Below are 15,781 nucleotides of genomic sequence, written 5' to 3'. Positions count from 1 at the left end.
ATGCTGGGAGCCCGACGCGGGATTCAATTCCGGGACTCCAGGATCGCGCCCTGGGCCAAAGGCAGGCACGAAACCGCTGAGCCACCCAGGGATCCCCTGATCAGTTTATATTTTAAAAGAGCACTTTGAAATTTGGAGGATAGTTTAGAAGAGGGTAAGATCAGTGGCAGAATGATTAGTTAGAAGAAATGTAGAAGAGACAAGCAGTGTCTAGCCTATTACAGAACACTGAATAAATATATATTAAAGGAACAAATTAGATCCACAGTCCTATTCTGTGATGCTACAGGTTTTCAGAGAAGGGGGAAGATCAGTGCAAATCAGAAGATCCAAGGTAGGGCAGCCCAGGTGGCTCAGCGGTTTAGCGCCACCTTCGGCCCAGGGTGTGATCCTGGAGACCTAGGATCGAGTCCCACATCAGGCTTCCTGCATGGAGCCTGTTTCTCCCTCTGCCTGTGTTTCTGCCTCTCTCTCTCTCTCTCTGTCTCTCTCTCGGTGTCTCTCATGAATAAATAAATAAAATCTTAAAAAAAAAAAAAGACCCAAGGTAAAGTCCATCTGTTGGCTTCCGAAGAAACTATCAGTTCCCTGAAATGATGATAAAAATGTGCTCACATGCATTTTCTGAGAGTCATTTACTTTCATCAGATCTATAAAAGGTCTCTGACCCTCTGAAAGGTGAAAACCCACTGGATTAGATTAGCCTGGCAGAACAGGACTTGTGTGATGCTCCGAAGAACTTGTATTGAGTCATCTCAATCAAGAGCTTAAACCTGTAGAAGAAATTATCAGCTATTCTGATGATGTTAAGCTGGAACAGGTATCTAATTATGTCAAAGTACAGGTTCAAAGAGAACCCAACAGTTTGGATAGAAGTGAATAAAAAGTTGTAATTAGGTTCAGAGAATCCCAGGCAAATGATACTATATAGGAGTGAGCCTCTGTGGAGAAAGAGAGTAGGGAATTCCACATTGAATGGGAGGCTAGCTTGCCTTCAGCCTTCAGACATGCTTGGAGTGCGAACCTGAAACGTTTCCCTGTATAGGGGCCCACGGAAGAGGCACTTGCATAGGCTTCCCTCTGTACTGTAAACAGAAGGCATAATTGATAGCTCTGTTTCTATGGAAAAGTATGAAAGTAAAAAAAAAAATGACAAGAGATTGCCTTTGCCGGTCACCACCCTGTTGTTCCAAGGGTGTGCTCTCCCTCCCTTGGTGCTGAAGTTCAGGAACACTGCTGTGAGGAGAGGAATTGGTAATCTGGCTGGTCAGTCAGTGGTGTGTTTTGTGGCATTTGTGAATTTCCCTTTAGAAATTGTGCAGGTACCCAGCTGTGTGGCCGTGTATCCTTCCCCTCATTCTACTTACAGCTCAGTAAAATCCCAGCACATCTGAAGGAGTGCTGGGGACAAAGAGGAAGCCTCCTCAGTGAAAAGACAAAGTAAGAAAAGCCTTGCCCTAGCCCAGAATTTAGTTCTACTCATTGTGGCAATTTTGTTAGACCCCCATAAGCATTGATTTGCTCAGGTTCCCATTTGTCATTACAGCCATTTTAAAAATCAGAGGGTGGGCAGCCCAGGTGGCCCAGTGGTTTAGCGCCGTCATCAGCCCAGGGCGTGATCCTGGAGCCCCGGGATTGAGTCCCACCTCGGGCTCCCTGCATGGAGCCTGCTTCTCCCTCTGCCTGTGTCTCTGCCTCTCTCTCTGCATGTGTCTCTCATGAATAAATAAATAAAATCTTAAAAAAAAAAAAAGTCAGAGGGTAAGAATTGTTTCAGTGTGTTTGTTATATAGCTCGGGAACTTTTTTTTTTTTTTTCTGGTCACATCCTTTTAACCTTAGACTCATCAAATACAGGATTCATCCTACACAGCGAGGTGTTTCCTGTCTTGTTAACCTTTAGTAGTTGCCAAGCATGTTTTCCTTGTCAGCATGCTGCATTACTTCTTTTAAAGCTCTATTAAAAATCAGCGTCTCTTATTTTTATCTTTTATAGAACCGAATACTGTTTAATGTTGGGGTTTCTTGAAACTAATATTACACTGTATTCTAACTAGAATTTAAATAAAAACCTGAAAAGGGAAAAAAAATACTGTTGAGGTCTCTGTGTTTGTAGTAAATACAAAATTAATTTGTGTTTTATTCATTGGGCATCTATTCTGTCCTGATGCCTTGAGTGAAAAAGAAACTGAAGATTGGTGGTTGTTGCTCTTTTATTCACACGTATCTTGACAAGAATGTGAGAATTAGACACTTTAGGGATCCTAATTTTATATGTTTCTGTTACTGTAAACTTTAAGTTTTTCTGTACTTTAGGTCTCAGTGGGATCCTAGAGTTTCATACAAAAGGCATATGCAAATCTTCTATATTCAAAGTTCAAAGCAGAACTTTATAACAGAAAGGCTTTTCTTCTGCCCAAGCTCCCCAGAAGCCTCCAGTATTACCCTTTTTATGTGTGTGTGTGTCCTTCCAGAAAGACAAAGAGGTAAATTTGTCACTTGATTTTTTTATGTGTTTCATGACTATTTAAATCTAGTGTTATAATTAGTAATTTTTTCCTTGCATCTTTAAAAACATGTTACATTTTGATGGCAGCTGTATGAATCTATCTGTTCTTTCATTGAGGTGGTGGAACTGGGGTGATGAATAGTAGCCCTGAGGGGTGCTAGCGTGTCCTGAGTAGAAGAAGTAAGGTATAGACCCCTCCCCCCTTTCCTTGTGGGTACCTTAATCTTTGTAGAGATACTGTTGGGGGTATATGTTAACGCTTTAGCCCATGGTGCAAAAGGAAGTTTCAGAGACATCTTCCTGTGCTCTTATTGAGGGCATTCTAGAAGGGAAAGAAACTGATACAGATTACTCAAAGAGAAATTATTGGAACCATGAAGTCAGATGATTAGCTAAGAACTTGCCAAGAATCTAGCCTGTGTCTGTGAGATGGTGATTTGTATTGAGAATCAGAAACGGAGGCTAGAACCCTGCATGCTGTTGCACTGATGTTGTCATTTGAAGCCTTTAACGATAAAGGACTTGCTCCATGTTATCTGTCCTCCATTATCTGCAGACCCCTCTTGCAAAAACACTCACACTCCATACACACCAAAACAAATCTCCTTTGTAACTTCATCATCATCTAGGATCAGATATGCCACTAACTACAAGGGCTGCACAGGCACCCAGAACACCTTTAGGCAGACAGTGTGGCTTCTGAGGTGCACATTTGATGAGAGGGAATTTTTAGAGTAGGTAGTTACATTTAGAAAATCATTGAATGGAAATTGATGGAAGAAACCACTTTCAGTTCCTTTCAGTTATGAATTTTTGAATAATATTTAGGGGAAAAGAAAAGACACTTCCTTCCTTTCTAAAGAGGATTTTAAGTAGAGAGGGGAGAGAGAGGAATTGCACTGCTTCCCTCAGTCCCTCAGTACAATTTTTTTTTTTTTTTTAAGGAAAATATCCCGAAGAGCTCATGATGACCAGGCACTTCTTTAAACTGACAGCTGCTTGTGGAGTGTTATTGGATTTCCTGGCAAATAAAATAGGGCAGGACCCTTCTTTAGTCATTACCTTGCTGGTGCTTTTTAGCCCAATTTTAATTCAGAGTGATGCTGGAAAAATTTATAAGGGAATTGGTGTGATTGGATTGTTCATAACAATTAAACTTTGCTTATTAGTAAACATGTGAGCAACTCAGGTCACTGACTCCCCCACCCCCTCCAAGGTGCAAGGCCCTGAGATAAGGCGGGCCAGGCCTTGCTGAGGAGGGTGTGTACCAACAGAGAAACAGGAAGCTGTGCTTAGCCAGGCTTGCCTGGAGGTTTCCAACTCTGGTCAGGTGTGCTGAGGTCCCGGCAAGAGTCACGCTCTTTCTGAGCCCTGGCAGCCACTCTGCTCAGCATAAATGCATCCAATTGTCAGTTAACTGATGTGTAGGGAGAAGTATGACTGCATTACAGCTTAAAGAGCTGTCACACTCAGGTCTCTACCGGAGAAGACGAGATCGCCCCGATAGTGTGAGACTAAATGGGTTACCGGAGGAAGAGCTAAGGTGAGTGCAAAGTCATGGTTGGCTGGAGGTCAAGGCACCTAGTGATTGCGGCGAGATCCGTGCCTAAATGGATGCAGCAGTGGGGAATACACGTTGACGAGAGGTTCCATTGGAACCTCTCAGTCTGTAATTAAAGACTGAACACAATCCCAAGATTGTGCTGTATTGGAACTGTGCAAAACTAGAATTTATTTTCCATTTCTTCACAAATCCTGTAAGTTGTTTTAGCTATTCTCCAAACCTGCAGTGCTGTTATGTCTTTAAAAATTATACAATCATCAAAGTAATATTTAAAATTGGAAACAATTCCCCCTCCTCTTAGTTCTTAGTTTAAAGATAGATTACTTTGATTTATTAGAACATAGTTTCTGTGTGGAATTTTTCTTTGAATTTTGGGTGGGGGTTGGGGATGTTCAAAGAGGATTCTTTGTTATTGAAATAGATTCAGCAAAGGAATGCAGAAACTAGTGAATGTAACCTAGGAAGGAAGGACTTCAAAAATCTGGAGACCATTTTAACTAAAAGGTTAGGGGGGATTTTTTTGTTTGTTTTCAAAGTTAATTTGCCTCCAACAACAGAGTTTTAGTTTTGTTACAGCTACTGAGAATTGGTTTTGGATTTTTAGGTTCTAAAATGTCCCTGCAACATTAACCTATATGTTAAAATACTAGGTTAACTGTGAAGGGTTTAGATTTTCTGTTTCTGAGATGAAGTGTTCCTGTTTTACTGCTGACAGGAGGCTGCAGTAAAGAGAGACTTCCTTTTCTTTTTATTACATTTACTGTATAGTACTTAAATTTGTTTATGGACTCGTGGTTTAAGTATTTGAATATTTCAATTAGATGGTGGGAGAAATACTTACATGCTGTGTACTATTTCTTTTTTGTTTCTATAACTTCATTTTTAGAATTTGCTTTAAATTCAGTATTGAAATTTGATAGGGAAAAATTGTCAAGGAAGCTTTTTTAAACTTCTGTTACCTTGTATTTATTTGCCTTGCAGCAAGCTATATATACTACAAGAGCTGTAGTTTGGGAGTGAAACATTTACTTGAAAATTATCAACTCTTTAATTACCTTTTGTTTTGTTGGGTTTTTAAAATATTTTTTATTTATTTTTTAAGATTTTTATTTATTTATTCATGAGAGACACAGAAAGAGAGAGGCAGAGACACAGGCAGAGGGAGAAGCAGGCTCCATGCAGGAAGCCCTTCGTGGGACTTGATCCGGGGTCCCCAGGATCAGGCCCTGGGCTGAAGGCGGTGCTAAACCACTGAGCCACCCGGGCTGCCCAATATTTTATTTTTTATGTGAGAGAGAGAGCGCACAGGCAGAAGGGGAGAGGGAGAAGCAGACTCCCCGCTGAGCAGGGAGTGCACCTGGGGCTGGATCCCTGGACCCCAGGATCATGACCTGAGCTGAAGTAGACGCTGAACTGCCTGAGCCACCCAGGCGCCCCTCTGTCATTACTTTTTGAAGAGAATAGTAACATTAAAGGACTGTGATCAGTACTAACATTATTAGAATTTATTCCTTACTGTATCAGGTGTCTCTTAGGGACATTTAATGTATTAACTTTGAATTGATTGGATTAGACAAAATTTAAAGCCTTCAGAGTTTCAATTGTTACAGATTATATGAGGTTTAGTGAAAATATTAAGCTCTCTTTTGCAAACCAGATAGGCTGTTGGAAGTGGCCCTCTGAAGTCAACATTTACTTTAGACTCCAGTCTACTCTTGATCCAAGAGTGAAAAGTTACCAGAAACAGTTTTAATTTCACATTTGGGGTCCTAAAGAATTCCCTTTAAAAAAAATTAAGATATGGGGATCCCTGGGTGGCGCAGCGGTTTGGCGCCTGCCTTTGGCCCAGGGCGAGATCCTGGAGACCCAGGATCGAATCCCATGTCAGGCTCCCAGTGCATGGAGCCTGCTTCTCCCTCTGCCTGTGTCTCTGCCTCTCTGTCTCTATATGTGACTATCATGAATAAATAAATAAATAAAATCTTAAAAAAAAAGATATGTAAAACAATATTTGAGACTAATCATATTTTACTTATTTTCAGACAGTAACAAAAGTACCATGAGTAAAATTGCCTATATGCCCAAGGAGGTAGTTATTTACATAATTATAATGACCTTCGAAATAACTAGATATTTTTCGTCTGTCTTGACTTTGAATCAAAGGAGGAAGAATAATTCTTAAGAAGTATTGCTTGTTCCACTGAGTTAAGGGGAAATATTTTTTCACCCAGTCTGGTGATGTAGTTCCCTGGACTTATGTTTCTACCATTTCTCTGGCTTCTAAGCAGAGAGAATGACCATTATTTGGAGCGCAGTGCTTAGCTAGGAAAAATAGGCAATTGTCTCTTTGTGGACTTTATATCAATTTGGAGAATCGGTTTCTTTTTTTTTTTCTAATTTTACAGGAAGCCTATGTTTAGTATTAGATCGGGTTTCTTAGCTAATAAGAATCAGGGAGGGTAGGCACACCCATTTCAGCACCACTGGTTTGGACAAGTTATGTAATGTTGAACCTCAGTTTGTTCTTCTTTAGAATGAGGATAAAAATATAACTGCCGCTATTCAGCAATGTTTTCTAGCTCAAAATCCTTACTCCCAACCTACTGAGGCAGGGGTATTATTATCTTGTGTGAAGTACTGTACGGTTAATGGCTTTCCTGCATTATTCAACTAATTTTTATTGGGTGCCTACCCTGTGCTAAACAAAGAGCAGTGATGGATTGGACACAGTTCTTCCCCTCAAGGCACACCACAGTTTTGGCACATGGACTGACCAACAGGTGCTCTTCATGCAAGCAGTTGTTTGACTTTGAATGCACGTAGTATCAAACATCTCTTACACCGGCTCAGTTTTGCGCAAGACCCATTCCTGCTTGCATTCCTTCTCACTCTTGTGTTCGCTATTTTGGCATGTTTATGGACCCTAACAGGACTATCAAAGACTAAAAGAACTGTGCCCGTTGCCAAAAAAACATTTTTCTTGTAAGTTAAAATAAAAGACTGTGCTCTGAAACAACACAAGTGTTTAAGGAGTACTGTGAAAGACATGAAAACTACCCTAGCTTCACACTTGTGAAAGTCCGCATTAAAAACACTGACTCTTTACAGATTTTTATTTTTATTTTTTTTTTATTTAAAAAAATTTTTTTTAAATTTTTATTTATTTATGATAGTCACAGAGAGAGAGAGAGAGAGAGAGAGAGAGAGAGAGAGGCAGAGACATAGGCAGAGGGAGAAGCAGGCTCCGTGCACCGGGAGCCCGATGTAGGATTCGATCCCGGGTCTCCAGGATCGCACCCTGGACCAAAGGCAGGCGCCAAACCGCTGCGCCACCCAGGGATCCCTCTTTACAGATTTTTATTTTGAAGTACTAAATATAAGCCAAACCCTACTGTACTTGTATACTTTGTATAATAGAACATTATTCTCTACATTTGAGAGTTACAGAATGGCCATTTATGCTGTTTAAATTGTAGTTGTCACTGTGGGCCTTTGTCTTGAGGTCTGGAGCATGTCCTTAATTTTGGCTAGGTTCTAACATGCCTAAGCAGCTATTGGGAATTACTTTCCCTCATGAAGCTCAATGTTAAGGATTTAAATAGAGCATGGATATTCATTTATACCCCAGAATTCTCTCTATATATAGGTGTATAGATTGTCTTTAGGGCCATCTCTCATGACCTGGATAGAACTGGTTTAGTTTAACTTTTGAATTAAGCAGTGGACTCATTAGCACAAAGTAGCTCACACTTTTATGTCAGTGGGCTGAGAACTTGTTTTGAGCCTTATGCCTCTACAGAGCATTCACCCTTTTTTCCTTGGAATTTTTGATGCTCAAAAATTGTATGTAAGATATATATATATATATCTACTTCTTAGCTATTTATTCCATCTCTTAGACTATATTGCACCCTGTTTGTTTTTTGAGGAAGCTGGAATGAAAAACACAGGTAAATAATCCACACACACATGCACACACACAGCCTTAAAATTCTGTCACTTTTGCTCTGCCCCAGATAGATATAAAGGGATTTGTAAATACTTGATTGGGGACATGTCAAAATTCAAACTCTTGACTGGCTAGGTTTGAAACATAGTTTACAGGGGATCCCTGGGTGGCTCAGTGGTTTAGCGCCTGCCTTTGGCCCAGGGCGCGATCCTGGAGTCCCAGGATCGAGTCCCGCGTCGGGCTTCTGGCAGGGAGCCTGCTTCTCCCTCCTCCTGTGTCTCTGCCTCTCTCTCTCTCTGTATCATAAATAAATAAATCTTTTCTTTTAAAGAAAAAGAAAGAAACATAGTTTACATAGAAACATTTGCCAAGGGATCCCTGGGTGGCGCAGTGGTTTGGCGCCTGCCTTTGGCCCAGGGCGCGATCCTGGAGACCCAGGATCGAATCCTACGTCGGGCTCCCGGTGCATGGAGCCTGCTTCTCCCTCTGCCTGTGTCTCTGCCTCTCTCTCTCTCTCTGTCTGTGACTATCATTAAAAAAAAAAAAAAAATTTGCCAAGTCTTGCCCACTGGCTGTTTTTCTATGGCCCATGAGCTTAGGATGGATTTTATATTTTTTGGTGGTTGGAAAAAATTTTTAAAAAGCATATTTCGGGGCAGCCCATGTGGCCTAGCGGTTTAGCACCACCTTCAGCCCAGGGCCTGATCCTGGAGTCCCAGGATTGAGTCCCACCTGCAGCTTCCTGCATGGAGCCTGCTTCCCCCTCTGCCTGTGTCTCTGCCTCTCTCTCTCTCTGTCTCTCATGAATAAAGAAATAAAATCTTAAAAAAAATAAATAAAAAGCATATTTCATGACAATGAAAATTATATGAAATTCAGATTTCACTGTCCATAAATAAAGTTTTATTGGAACACAGCCAAGCTTATTTGCATATATTGTCTCCGGTAGTTTTTTGCTACAGTGGCATTATATCCTTGATCTCGTGCTGACATAAAGAACCCTTGATCTTTCTCTGTTGTTCCTTTAGTTAACTGTGCTGTGCAATCTAACTGTGCTGTTCTCCACAGCACAGTTAGATTGATCATACTGGGATAAAGTCAGGGCTGTGTCAATCTTGAAATAAGTGTTTAAAAAAGAAAAAATACTTTGAAGTTTGTATCCTTATGTGAAGTTGACTGGATGAAGCATTGAGAAGTCACTTGTTAGAACCTCCTTGTGCTGTCTTTCCTCCCTTTTCCTGATGAAACTGGATGACCAGGAATAGGAGGAAGTGCAAAGAAAAGTAACCTTTACTTTCTGGTTATTAAGTAAGCGTTCTGATCTCATATCTTTCTAGATATAGTACGTAATCATTTTTAAGTAGTAGGAATGTCCTTGAGGTGGTTTCAGAACAGAAAACTCAGATCATGTGTTCCTGAATAATACATTACCATTGATTGAGCCCTTGTTATAGGTCAGGCACTGTATTAAGAAGGCTCATGTTCTCAGGAGTGTTTGTTTTTTAACTCACAATTCAATAGGGAAGAAGAAGAACCTAAAATTGGAAAAGGTGATCATCCTTATTAACCAGTTCCTGTCCTTTGATTCAAGTAAGTTAGTGCTCTGCGTTCGGTTGAGGTTGGAGTAGGTCATCGTAGGCTGTGCATTTCCTTGCACACTTGCTTTGTAGTTTGCTAATCATTTCTTTGCCTGTCTTTTGAATGAAAAACCTATGTTCATATTTTAGTCTTAGAAATATAGTAGACAATTGGGATAAAACTGAAGCTTTGCCATTTTTGTCTATTATTTAATGGTTCAGTGAGAGCACATTTAATCTTCTAACAGTGAACACATCATACAATTAATAACATATTTTTCTCTCTCTGGTACACAGAGGTATCAGTTTGCCAGGGTTGCATTTTAAAAGGCAGTAAATAGGGATGCCTGGTTGGCTCAGTGGTTGAGCATCTGCCTTTGGCTTAGTTCATGATCCTGGATCGAGTACCACATCGGGTTCCCTGCAGGGGAGCCTGCTTCTCCCTCTGCCTGTGTCTCTGCACCCCCCTCACGAATAAATAATAAAATCTTTAAAAATAAAATTAAAGGTAGTAAATAGTGCTTTCTTGTGGGTTTAAGAGTGTGATATAGACAAACATGCACTAGAATATTATTCAGCCATGAAAAAGATTAAGGAAATCTTGGCAACTGTGACAACATGGATAGACCTTGAGGGCATTATTGCTGAGATAAATCAGAGAAAGACAAATACTAGTATGATCTTTCTTATGTGTGGAACCAAAAAAAAAAAACTCAGCTTGTAAGAACTGAGTCGAATGATGGTTACCAGGGCCTAAGGTGTAGGGAATTAAAAAGATGTTGTTTTAAAGGGTACAAACTTGCAACTAGTAGATAAATAAGTGCTGGATATCTAATACCCAACATAGTAATTATAATTATAGTCAACACTACTGTACTAAACACTTCAAAGTTGCTGAGACTAGATCTTAACTATTCTTAACACAAAAAGGAAATGATAATTATGTGACATGGTAGAGATGTTAGCTAAAACTACTGTAGGAATAGTATTACAATGTATAAATGTATCAAACCAACAGGTTGGATTGGCTACCTCAAACTTCCAGTGTCAGTTATATCTCAATTACACAGATGTTTTTAAGAGTAAAATCCACAAGTATTTATATTGTAATAATTGGTTTTATAGGCACACCCTTCCTCAATCTTCTCATTTAACCTGTCCCTCTCCTATGCCCCTCTCTATTAATAAAGAGAGGATTCTCCAAGACCAAAGGCCTTGCCTTACTTCTTTTGCATCTCTAGCATCTACCATAGTACCTGGTGGGTCATCATTGTCCAGTACCTATTCCTCATTGAATGAGTGAAGAAATGAGAAACTTAAGTGGCAGTGGTACCTCTATACCTCTTTATATGTACCAAAATATCACGAACAAAAGATCATGGTCATTTTGTGTTTAAGTAGTTTGGGAAAACTTCTTTTCTAAAGGGAAATATGTTTTCTTTGTCACATAAAGTATTTCTATATAGCTTTAGAGAGCATATGCTAAAATTAAAAATATCAATGTTAATGCTTAAAAATTAGGTGTATGAAAGGAATAGTTAAAAGTAGTGAAAAGTCTTGAGGTAAAGATCCCTTTTCTGTTTTTCTGTATAGGTAAGAGACATTTTGGAATGAACCTCAACTTTGGAATCAATTTGTAAATTTGTTGGCAATACACATAATACTTTCTAAATGATTTACTATGACAATTAAATACCAAGATTTTAATCATTATAATTGCTTTCCTATTGGTTTAAAACACACAAAAACCTTAAAGTATCAATTATAAATCATTTATTAGAAAAATTGCAGTTAACTAAAAAACTTAACACATTACCTATATCATTTGGATAGATGCTATTAAAATGAAATGTATTATTTATTTTGTATATATTTATATATAAATGTGTATTTTTTAAATGACTAAGGTTTTTATTTTATTTTTTAAAAAGATTTTATTTATTTATTCATGAGAGAGACAGAGAGAGGCAGAGACACAGGCAGAGGGAGAAGCAGGCTCCATGCAGGGAGCCTGACATGGGACTGGATCCTGGGTTTCCAGGATCAGGCCCTGGGCTGAAGGCGGCGCTAAACCGCTGAGCCACCTGGGCTGCCCTAAATGTGTATTTTGGACATACAGGCATTTATTATGTATCTGTGAGACCCAGTGGCCATTCTGCTATTAAAACCAACTTTGGACACAAATATTCTCCTATAGGATATGTACTTTTAGGGGCACCTGGGTAGCTCAATGGTTGAGCGTCTGCCTTCAGCTCCTGCGTGATCCCAGGGTCCTGAGATTGAGTCCTACATCAAGGACCCCATAGGGAGCCTGCTTCTCCCTCTGCCTGTGTCTTTGCCTGTCTCTCTCTCTCTGTTCCTCATGAATTAATAAAATCTTTTTTAAAAATCTACTTTTAGAAATAAATATGTTTTCGCATATAGAACTCCTTAAGTTTTTGTTTCTTTTAAGATTTTATGTATGTATGTATGTATGTATGTATGTATGTATGTATGTATGTATTTACTTTGAGAGAGAGCTTGAGCAGGGGGAGGAGGAGATGGAGGTAATCTCCAGCAGATTCCACACTAAGTGCATACAGAGTCCAATTTAAGGCTCTGTCCCACTACCCAGAGATCATAACCTGAGCTGAAACCAAGAGTCAGACACTCAACCAACTGAGCCACCCAGGTGCCCCTCAAGTTTTTTCTTTTAAGATTTTATTTTTAAGTAACCTCTACACCCAGTGTGGGGGGTCAACTTACAACCCCAAGACCAAGAGTCACATGCTCTACTGACTGAGCCAGCCAGGCATCCCCCAACTTTTTAAGTCTTTTTAAAGGTTGTGTTAGTTTCATAGAGCTGCTGTAACAAAGTACCACGGACTGGGTGGCTTTAAACAGCAAGTTTACCGTCTCACAGTTCTGAAGACTAGAAGTGAGAAATCACTGTGTCAGCATGCCTGTACTTCCTCTGAAACCTGAAGGAGAGAATCTTTCCTTGCCTCTTCTAGCTTCTGGCATGTGCTGGCAATGGTTGTTTACTAGTTGGCTTATAGATAGATGTTCCACTCTCTGCCTCTTTTGTGACATGGCCTCATTTCCATGTGTGCCGTTGTCTCATATGGTGTTCTACCCTATGGGTGTGTCTTATCTCTGTGGCTTCTCTCCTCTTTCTGTAAGTACACCAGTCATCTTAACTTGTATCTTAATTATATCTGCAAAGATTCTGTTTCCAAATAAGATCCTATTCATGGATACCAGGGGTTAGGACATCAACATATCTTTTTAGGTGACAAAATTCAACCCATAGCAGTGGTGTGGTGTGTTCATACAGCAGTGTATAAAGATTAAAAATCATTCTGGTGTGCAGGTTTTTTTTTTAATTTTTATTTATTTATTTATTTATTTATTTATTTATTTATTTATTTATGATAGTCACAGAGAGAGAGAGAGAGAGAGAGAGAGAGAGAGAGAGAGGGGCAGAGATACAGGCAGAGGGAGAAGCAGGCTCCATGCACCGGGAGCCCGATGTGGGATTCGATCCCGGGTCTCCAGGATCGCGCCCTGGGCCAAAGGCAGGCGCCAAACCGCTGCGCCACCCAGGGATCCCTGGTGTGCAGTTTTTTAAGAAACAGCTTTATTGAGGTTGAACTAATGAATCTCAGTGAAGCGCACAATTTTAATGTGCAGTTTGATCAATTTTGACACCTATACACAGTGATATTCTCACCACAATCAAAATAATGAGCCTGCTCATCATCCACAGTTTCCTCATGCCTAATTATAATCCTTCCCTGCATCCCTAAGGACTTTGCTCTGCCTTTGTCACTCTAGATTACTTTGTATTTTTTAGACTTTCATATTAAGTAGAATCATACAGCAGCCCCAGTGGCGCAGCGGTTTAGTGCTGCCTTCAGCCCGGCGTGTGATGCTGGAGACCCAGGATTGAGTCCCACGTCAGACTCCCTGCATGGAGCCTACTTCTCCCTCTGCCTGTGTCTCTGCCTCTCTCTCTGAATAAATAAATTTTTAAAATCTTTAAAAAAAAATAAAAAATAAAATAGAATCAAACAATAATGTTTTCTCTGTTTTAACTGGCTTTTTAACTCAGCATACTTAGTTTGAGATCCATTCATGTTGTTGCTTGTATCAGCAGCCCATTCCGTTGTATCCTTGAGTGATGTTCCATTTTACAGAAAGGTTATAATCTGTTTAGCCAGTTGCTTGTTGGTTGACATTTGAGTTGGTTCCAGTTTTTTGCTATGATAAATAAAGCTGCTGTGAACATTGTTGTACGAGTCCTTGCAAGGACATGTTTCTTTCTTTCTTTCTTTCTTTCTTTCTTTCTTTCTTTCTTTCTTTCTTTCTTTCTTTCTCTTTAATTTTTTAAAAATTTTTATTTATTTATTCATGAGAGACACACAGAGAGAGAGAGGCAGAGACATAGGCAGAAGGAGAAGCAGACTCCCTGTGGGGAGCCCGATGCAGGGACTCGATCCTGGGACTCCAGGATCACGCCCTGAGCCAAAAGGCAGATGCTCAACCACTGAGCCACCCAGGTGCCCCTAGGACATGTAGTTTCATTTCTCTTGGGTGGAATGACTGGTTGTTGGCTAGGTTATGTATATTAAGTTTTTTGAGAGATGTCTAGGGGTGCTTGGGTGGCTCAGTAGGTTAAGTGGAAGACCCTTGATTTCGGGTCAGGTCAAGATCTCAGTGTCGTCTGGCTCTATCTCAGCAGGGCGTCAGCCTCAGGACTGCCAGTGATTTTTTTTTTTAAGTATTGAAAAAGAAAAAAAATTCTAAAATGCTTTCCAAAGAAATTGTACCATTTATATTTCCACCAGCAGTGTCTGAGGGTTCCATTTCTCTGCATTCTCACCAACGCTTGTTTTGGTAAATTTCTTTTCAATTTTAACCATTCTGAGGGTGTGTTTTAGTGTTTTTTTTTTAATTTTTTTTAATTTTTATTTATTTATGATAGTCACATAGAATGAGAGAGAGAGAGGCAGAGACACAGGCAGAGGGAGAAGCAGGCTCCATGCACCGGGAGCCCGACGTGGGATTCGATCCCGGGTCTCCAGGATCGCGCCCTGGGCCAAAGGCAGGCGCCAAACCGCTGCGCCACCCAGGGATCCCTGTGTTTTAGTGTTTTAATTTGCATTTTCCTAATGACTCATATATTTGAGTATCAATTCATGTGCTTATTTGCAATCTATGTACTTTTGGGAAAATGTTGAATTTTTGCCCATCTTCTATTGGGATGTTTCTTAATAGAATTAAGCTTGAACAGTGTTTGCTGTATTCTACATAAGAGTCTTTCATCAGATAAATATTTTGCAAATGTTTCCTCCCAGTTTGTAGCTTGTCTTATTTTTATAAGTAGCTTTTGAAAAGCAGAAGATACTTGATTTTCTTTTCTGTTTATAAAGTTTGTGTTTTTTGTGTCCTATTTAAAATTTTTCATATGTCCCATATAACTATAAACTCATTAACTGTTTTTAAAAGTCATCTTGACCTTTCATACCATTTAGTGCTTTTCTGGCTGTGTGGTAAGTGCTTCACAGCCTCACTGAATCCTCACAATAATCCTGTGAGGTCCCACTGATTTCCCACTTTCCTCCAAGACAGGAAAGGACTCTCTGTAGAGGCACATGATTGGTAATTTGGGTAGTTGAGGTTTGAACCCAGGGCCATACCCATTTGTGTCCTATGTTCAGAGTATGAGCTCTTAACCACAAAACTTGGGCTTCACTTAGGTGTTTTTTTTTTTTTTTTAAGATTTTATTTATTTGAGAGAGAAGGGGGGAGGGGCAGAGAGAAAGGGAGAAGCAGAGTCCCCGCTGAGCAGGGAGCCCAAAATGGGACTCATCCTAGTGGGACCCACGTCCTGGGATCATGACCTGAGCCAAAGGCTGATGCTTAACTGAATGAGCCACCCAGGTGTCCTTCACTTATGTTTTAGAGTAAGTTTTCTTATGTGGAAGTTTTGAATATACTTGATCATATCTTAAAAGTTAAAAATTTACCATTGAATGTATAAGTAAAGGTTAACCTTATGTGCTTGCCTGTAAATAATAAGATTGAAACAAAAAATGGAATTTTTCGGCCTCTTCTTCATAGGTATTTGCCAGAAAAAATATCCAGGTTTAAAAAGCTAAAAGTATTACATTTATATGTCATAATGAGTATATTCCTTAA

The 15,781-nt window shown here is 39.8% G+C and overlaps 1 protein-coding gene across 5 annotated transcripts in view; it reads left to right on the top strand.

Moving 5' to 3' along the window:
- The window catches only part of LIMS1 (LIM zinc finger domain containing 1), a 149,237-nt gene that overhangs the window by 81,749 nt on the left and 51,707 nt on the right, over window positions 1-15,781 (top strand). The window contains exon 1 of one of the 5 annotated variants that reach the window (XM_055328726.1): window positions 3,910-4,051. The exons of 3 other annotated variants lie outside the window; for them this stretch is intronic. In XM_055328726.1, coding sequence (XP_055184701.1) covers window positions 3,945-4,051 — 107 coding nt within the window. In that variant the 5' untranslated portion in view covers window positions 3,910-3,944. Of the gene's footprint in view, window positions 1-3,909; window positions 4,052-15,781 lie in introns of those variants that run through there. One more of the 5 variants, XM_055328727.1, reaches the window with a different exon arrangement.

Source organism: Nyctereutes procyonoides, unplaced genomic scaffold (assembly GCF_905146905.1).
Source record: "Nyctereutes procyonoides isolate TBG_1078 unplaced genomic scaffold, NYPRO_anot_genome, whole genome shotgun sequence".
Lineage (NCBI taxonomy): Eukaryota > Metazoa > Chordata > Mammalia > Carnivora > Canidae > Nyctereutes > Nyctereutes procyonoides.
The sequence above is the reverse complement of the archived record's forward strand: the minus strand, read 5'-3'. Positions and strand labels throughout refer to the sequence as shown.